General features: G+C 37.5%; 1 protein-coding gene across 3 annotated transcripts in view; it reads right to left on the reverse strand.

The window, feature by feature from the left end:
• The window catches only part of LOC136864205 (vezatin), a 305,967-nt gene extending 297,756 nt beyond the window's left edge, over positions 1 to 8,211 (reverse strand). For all 3 annotated transcript variants that reach the window (XM_067140895.2, XM_067140894.2, XM_067140896.2), the window contains exon 1: positions 8,030 to 8,211. In XM_067140895.2, coding sequence (XP_066996996.2) covers positions 8,030 to 8,062 — 33 coding nt within the window. In that variant the 5' untranslated portion in view covers positions 8,063 to 8,211. The remainder of the gene's footprint in view (positions 1 to 8,029) is intronic.
• Positions 8,212 to 8,436: the final 225 nt, after the last annotated feature.

Here is an 8,436-nt window from a genome sequence, read left to right on the forward strand (position 1 = left end):
ATGAACGAATTTGTTCATTATTGAAAATCCAACTTAGTGAATACACGGTTCATATAATTCTTTCTCTTTCCACAAAGAGGCGTCATCCATCTTGTTCCTCAAACGGACCCTCTCACGCTAGTCTAGTTCCATCCAGAGCCATAAAATCTATGTCAAATCTTTTGAATTCACAAGCTGCAAGCAAAGCTTGTAGTTTTTACATGACTTGATATTGTGATCATAGCCAAGGGACCTCCAGTTTTATGCAGAATACAAACCACAGGAGCATGCCTTTTCGTTTCAAAAATCCCAGCACAAGCCACAATATCTGTTCAACATAATAGTCAAGTGTCAGTGTAGCAAAGTAGTTTGTTTGTTTGGACCACATACTGGATGTTGCTGTCCAGTAAGGTAGTGGTTAGGCTTACTATGTTTGGGGCATATTTTCTAGCCCCCTCCCCGTTCAGGGCGAACAGAGTGGAACCTAAATAGGACTGCTCGGTCACAAGTCCAGCACATGTCACCCTATAGCCTGTTCTTGAGCAAAATAGTGATCATACGCTTGCCACCTATGTGCCGGTTTGTCATTATGAGCTCCCAGACAATACAATCCTGCACTGTCGCAACTCTCCGATCGCTACATGACTTCATTGTGCATTAGGACTTTCTTGTTATTGTCCCCTGGAAGACATCTGCCCATGAAATCTTTTATCCTGGAACTGTTGGCGCACTACAACAGTCACACAGTCCCTAACAGATCCGAAAACCAATCCAGTGGCATAGAATCTACGATGACTAAGGACTTCGACACTGTTGCAGCTTTCCAGGCTGCTGGGACATTACAGGTACATAAGTTGGTTGCACCTTTATCACATTCAGCATGCAGATGAACTTTCCAGAAGTGAACTCTCTAATTTGCCAGTTTGTTTTCACTTCCTATGTTCAAACAGTACAGTTCATCCCAGATGCCCTAGTTGGAGATCTGGCCTCTACATCCCAAAGACTCTGCAAAAGTAGTAGCATTTATTAACAGATTATACCTGAAAAAGATACCATTAATCCTTTCATACCAGGGATAAGAGTATAAGTTAAAACTAGCTGCATTTCAGGACATAAGTTTGAAGTTTTAAAAAGAGATACAGTATTAATTGTAGAGGGTTTGAAATGAATAGGCCTACATCAACATATTTCAGAAAATTGTATTTTCATTTTTTAATAGTAGTTCTCTTCAGCTAACAGTTGAAAATTAAATCAGTAACTTGTATTATATGAACCCAATATAACATGATATACTCATACTCCCTTTCACGAAATAATTCAAGTATGTTTTTAATTAATGGTATTTTTTCAGGTAAAATCTGTTAATAAAAGTTTTCTTTTCAAGTACTGTATTTGCTAAATTTATGTTAAACTGAATTAGTTTTGACAGACTGAAGAACCTCACAATTATAAATTAACTAAGTCAAAACTGAAGAAAAATGGCTTCCATATTTAAAAAAGTAGTTGCAGCACAACTGATGGTTGTAGCTACTGCTATTACTCAAGGTTTTGAATGTCTCTCTCACAAGCATCCTTCAGGTTATAAAACCTTTATTAACAACAAGAAGAAAAGGCTCTTCCGCTAAGTTTGCCGTACTGAAGGACGACCCACAGTTGCAAACTTCATCGTAACCCTGGCAGTGGGCCCTTGCAGGGTACTACAAGCTAGGCCAGCTACACAAAGGTTCTTTTAAACTGGTAGACTCTCAAAGCTGTGCAAACCTAATATCATCAGGGTCAGAAGAGAATGTTGATAATGAACAACCTGAGCATTATCTAAGGAGTTCCTGTGCCATAAAATATTCGTAAAGGTGCCTCCAGATCCCAAAGACTCCTTAAAAGAAGTTATACTCATAATAATGGCTGTAGCTACTGCTATTTCTAAAGGTTTTGAATATGTCTCCCACAAGCATTCCTCAGGTTATAAAACTCTGCAAATAATAAAAATATTTATATCCATGAACAGTACTGTACTTGCACCAACCAAACACAAGCTCCACAACGTGATCACCAGCTAACTAAAACTGAAGACATCCACCTCAAGCTTGCACTGCACAGGATAATGCTCATGCATCTATTATGATTATTATTACTGTCATTATGTAAACAAAACTGCTGTAACACCCTATCAGCATCTACAGCTTTCTGGACTCCCCAATACATTTACATTTAATTCACTGTTCTGGAACAGAACTAACAAAAGAAAACTGACTGGGCACCAGTGTACTTTATACACAATATGAAATAAGCATGAAAATAAATAATCCTCCAGCGTGGGGTCATAAGCTGACGATATACCAACTTGCTTTTCTAACCTGATGACTTGTTGAACTGAAAATGAAGGCATTAGGACATTCTAGGAAGGCTGAAATGACACACTGTCCATTAAAATATAAACATATACTTACAAACTTAACCTCCTCAGAAACAAAAATCACAACATCAGACATACACTGTTTATCTCTTCTTATTTACAACCCGCACAGAATTTACATGTCATAATTACCAAGGTTATTAAATTAGCTGGTACGATGACCATTTCTATCAACACTGTATTCAGACTTTCTCCATCCTTTGCCACACGCCAAACTCACTGTACATATATACACAAAACCTTTACTTGAATTTGTATACAATCTGGCTAGTCTGAATAATGAGATCACAAACCTATGCAGTATAACTTGTTACACCATATCGAATCGATGTGTAGTGGTTGACTGATTGTAGTTGGAGGTTGATGTTAAATACCACCATACCGTACCTCAGCCATACTCTCCAATAACTCAGGTGACAAGCTTGGTTCCTTGTTTTATATTGAAATCATACTCACGTATTACGCCAAGTGCATTGGCATAGCACTTCATAGGGTAGGCCTATATAACATATAATGATCTCTAACCCTGCAGAGCGTCCCAACCGGACATCCATACACGAGACCAATCTCCAAAGGTCAGACACCAGCATACAACATGGCTGAAGAATGCACACTTGCAGGACAACCTGATCTCAATACTCCCAATACTCAACACCAACAAGACCTCTCTTCCATCAAACCAGCCATAAAATAATGTGACCAAAAAAAAAAAAAAAAAAAAAAGATCCTCTTCTTCCGTATAGTATCTGTGATACGCTCCAGTTCTCTGTACACCACTTCATATGGCACTATCTCCCATTCCCATTGTCCATCTTTTTGTATATGTTTTATTTATGCGTTCTAGGTATTCTTCTCTCTATTTTTAATATTTTGTTGATTCTGTTTCTATGACTGACTTTAAAAAACTGAATATAAGAAAGTACCTACAAATTACTATTAGTTATCTGTATAAATGACACACTGAATTATAACCATAAAAATAGACATCAGTTTCAATAAAACTGTACAAGCAGGATAAAAGTTGTTACACTAATGTAGACCTTCCAGAAATACTGTTATCTTCAAGAGCCAGGAACTCTTACAGAATAAAAACGATGCTTAGTAAGTAATTTCTTTACTTTTGTTATGAAAATTGAGTATAGAATTGTCCGTTAGTCTAGCAGTAATTTGTTGAACAGTTTCAATCCATATATTAAGAAATGAGACTGTCGTTTCTAATCTACACTACAGTGTGTCCAATTGATTCTGTGTTTGAGCATTATGATTTTGTATGTCCTCTCTAACTTATTTCTCTATGGTTTATGTCTTACATTTAGTAATGTGTTATATTTGTATAAATTAATAACTGTCATTCCTGATGGCTCAATAACAGGCATACAGTAGGCAGTCCCAGATACTCTAGTAATCAAGCGCAGTGACTTTTTCTGCTAAACCAGTATTTCCTCTATTCTGCTACTATGCCCCAGAACAGAATGCCAGCCATACTGGAGAATACTGTGGAAAAATGCATGATCAATGCACAAGATATAGCCCAACTGCAGGAATGAGTAGCCGGGCAGGGAATAATATGTAAAAATATGATAAAATTTCAAGTTATTCCCCTCAGGGCATTAAAAGTATTATTAGACAGGTAAACATTAACTGCAAAATTGAACTATTTTAGTGTTATTATCGCAAACAAAACATAACAGAGTATTCTGAACTTCTAATGTTCTACTGCTCGTTCATAGTCATGTAACACCAGGGCTTACCACTCTATTTCTGTGGAGTGCCAACAGATTCGTGAAGTTCTGCGGAATTGAGTGCTCACATACGATTCCACGCTAATCCAGATACCGTGCACGACACTACGTGATAGTCAAGCTAAATATTTAAAATCCTATGTAATTGATGCAATTATGCTGACAATAATTAAGATTTGTCATTTGAATACATTAGTTTTACAGTTATAAGTAACTAATCTCATTTTGTTCCGTATTAAAGATAACAATAAGTAAAATTCTTTCAAGAATAAAATTTATTGTGTCCACCTATTCAATACAATTAGAAACCTAGGTAAGGGGAATTTATTGAGTGAGACGGAAAACTTGTACATTTATTTGGAGCACACTTATAATAAAAATAATAACCTTAACGACGTCATTGACAACAAAAATTCATTATATGAGGCAACTCCAAGGTTAATCCAGGCTGTAAATAAGAATAAAGTCCCCAGTATGTTTCAGCCACAGCACACATGCACTCCAATTACCACGCCTAATGCTGGACCCACCCAATCCAATTCGAGTAACGCCTCTCAGGCAATAACACAGGCGCACAAGTTAAAACTCACTCCCCTTTCCCCTCTACGCTCCACCCCTCCATTACGGCATCAATACTTCACTAGAAGTAACAAGGTTAGTCGTTCCGACACAACCGGAACAAGTGACTGGACAAGCAAGTTCGTCCACTTTTATGGGGTATAACACTTTCATCTTTACAATCATTATGTGGGCTCTACATTCATCATTCTAAATTCTTTTTTTCTCTTATTCAGTTACAGACAATCCTCATAAATTATAAGTTACAAGTATAATTGTATTTAATAGGTGGACACAGTAAATTTTATTCTTGAAAGAATTTTACTTATGGTTTTACAGTATTTACATTTTAATTTGGAGCATCAAATGACCAAAATATGTATTAATATTATGTAACTAGCACATATCTAGGTTATGTTAGCTGGGCGGTCTATAAAAACGACAGGGCCCTTTAAAAAGGTCCTAGGGAGAACACCGACTAACCAGATACAATATTTTGGACAGTCTCTTGGAAATAAAATTGATATGTGGCTCTCAAGTACGTTTTGCATCTAAATAGATTCCTAATAACTTAAACAGTTCATTATTTTCTATATGAATATTATTATTCAAACTAAAAGTCAGTGACTGGGTTTTATTCTCATTTAGAATTAGCTTCTTAGATTAGAGCCACTGAATAGCTTCATTCAAAGTATCGACACTGGCATAAGCAAGCACATTTACAGTATTACCTTTAGTTGTGTCATCAGCATACAAAACAGCAGAAGTATGGGATACAATATTATAGCTTAAGCTGTTTATCATCACCAAGAGAAGAAAAGGACCCATAACTGATCCCTGTGGGGCTCCATGATAAGTTTCTAAATCACCTGATCTAGCCGCTGCTATGTCAACTACTTGTTTTTGCATATTCAAAAAGGATATAAATATTTCTAGTTCTCTACTTTTGACACCTTAATAATTTAACTTATCAATCAAGATTTTGTGGGGAACACAACCAAATGGTTTAGTCATATAGCCTATTCTCTAATAATAATAATAATTTTATTTGCTTTACGTCCCACTAACTACTTTACGGTTCTCGGAGATGCCGAGGTGCCGGAATTTAGACCCGCAGGAGTTCTTTTACGTGCCAGTAAATCTATCGACACGAGGCTGTCGTATTTGAGCCCCTTCAAATACCACCGGACTGAGCCAGGATCGAACCTGCCAAGTTGGGGTCAGAAGGCCAGCACCTCAACCATCTGAGCCACTCAGCCCGGCAGCCTATTCTCTAATGCTGAAAGAAATATCATCCAAAAAGGCAGATATAGTCTCAATGAAGTTACTGGTTTTACATCCAATTTAACAGTTTTCAGAGAAGTTGAGATGCCAGAATTTAGTCCTGCAGAAGTTCTTTTACTGCTGGTAAATCTAGCAACATGAGCACGCGTATTCGAACCTCTTGAAACACCACCGGTCTGAGTCAGAATAAAACATGCCAACTTTGGCTCAAAAACAAAACTTAGACTTAAAAGCCAGTAATGCATCAAGCTCTGATCACCAAATTATAAAGAATTAAACCCTTCAAGCAGGTGTGCTATCAAAGAAACCATAAAGCTAACATCACTGATAAGTTTAAGATCAATCTACAGTAAAGAGTGATGTTAGGGTGGCCTGCTAATTAGCTTGATGATGATGCTTGTTGTTTTAAGGGGCCTAACATCGAAGGTCATCGGCCCCTGCTAATTAGCAGTTATTTAGACCTTCTGTACTGGAAGTCGCAAGAATAAATTCTTGTAGCTTACAGTTATTTAGCATTTGTGTGTGTTTAAATCAAGAGATCCTGGTTTCAGTAAATTATATTTATAGATTTAACCTGTGCCACGATTTAGGTGTAGGATGCCTGCCTCTCATCCGGAGGCCCTGGGTTCGAGTTTTGGCCAGGTCAGGGATTTTCACCTCAATCCTGGGGCTGGTTCGAGATCCATTCGGCCTACGGGATTACAATCGAGGAGCTACTGGACAATGATAGAGGTCCCGGTCTAGAAAGCCAAGAATAACGGCTAAGAGGATTCATTATGCTGACCATATGATACCTCGTAATCTGTACGACTTCGGGCTCAGCAGCGGTCGCTTGGTAGGCCATGGCCTTTTGGGGCTGTCACGTTGTGAGCTTTTTTTTTTCTCTTTTCACAGACTTATTAAAGAACATCTTTCACAGTAATTGTTTAGAACTGTGGAATCTCTTAAAATCATCACCAGGTCAGTGAGGCATGGAGGTTCATGCAACACTTCAAAGTTGTGGTTAACCAGAAAATGTTCCTATCGGATGTCACAATTTTCATTCAACTGAAAATATGTACAGCAGCAATACAAGTATTTTGAACAATGCTCATTCTGAGCGATGTGAGCATGTACCTTTACCATACTTGGGACCTGAGAAATACTATACACGATTATTTTTCAAATCATATCAAGTCAATGTATGCAAGTAAACTGAAACATTACATTAAGGCTATTAGTATATTTCAAATAAATATTAAGGGCACATATTTCTCAAACATTTTCAATCAGGCACAAGTATAGCACACAAACCTTTTCTTGAGCCCTAGTTCCCATTCTGCACTATGGAGCTCAGGGCTCAAGAAAAGTTTCGCGTACTATATTTTTACACTCCCAATACCAAGCCAATGTAATCAAAATGTTCCCATTTAGGCCTGACACTTGAAAAACTGTGAGCCTGTCCTCAAGACAAACTAAACCGGGCCTGTCAATCAGTAATGCTAGTTACTTTCAGAACCCAGCTCTAACTCATGCATAAGTGCTCAAACATTTCACTTACATGGTGAATCTTCAATATTTGTATTGGACGCAACAGTAGATGCAGGTAATTCAAATTAGCACATGAAGCAAGTAAGACCGCAATTTCACGCGAATAAGATGTGATCATCATATGACTTATAGGATTAGAACCACGGCAGTATTTGAGAAAGATACAGAAGATGTAACTAGTTACAAACGCAGATAACATCTATTTACAATACCTAATAGTGAAAAAGTGCATGTCAGCTGCATCAATCACAATTCTTGAAATCAATATCATATCAAGAAATATAACAAAAGAAATGCTATAAAAATGTATCACTGTAATCGTTAAGAGATGCAAGTAACTGGCATCTACATCAGCTGCACAGAAATGCATAAGACGTAAATACAAAAAACTACCAACACAAATAGTACTCAACATCTTTTATAAGACAACGAAGGCAACGTAATCTACAAGTACCGGTAACTGAAATACTAGAGCAAAAATAAAATCAAGGAGTTCCTCGCCAATCTATTCGTGCAAACGTACCTCAAATATAACGTCTTCGTCCAGATCTTCCATGTCGTGTTGAAGTTACTTATCACTAGGCACGAAAAATATGCTCCAGGTACCGATATGAAGCACGAACTCGCTCGTTACATGTTAACTCTTGGGCTTGACCATAATACAACACCAAAAACCAAAATTTGAACCTCCACCTTTCGAGGCTGTGCCCGCATTACTCGCAGTGTTGCCACAGAAAGGGAAGTTTCGTCGGCGTAGGGAAATATTACTGAGAAGAACACTGTGAATGTAAAGGGAAACTTTCTTAAAAATCTATTAAATGGAGGGAAATTTCATCTGTGTGCGTGTTTCTTTAAACGTGAATATAAAGTTCACAGTATCTGTGAAGTAAGGTCGCGCAAGACGTCATTCTGTTAATAATCCTTAAACGT

Source organism: Anabrus simplex, chromosome 2 (genome assembly GCF_040414725.1).
Source record: "Anabrus simplex isolate iqAnaSimp1 chromosome 2, ASM4041472v1, whole genome shotgun sequence".
Lineage (NCBI taxonomy): Eukaryota > Metazoa > Arthropoda > Insecta > Orthoptera > Tettigoniidae > Anabrus > Anabrus simplex.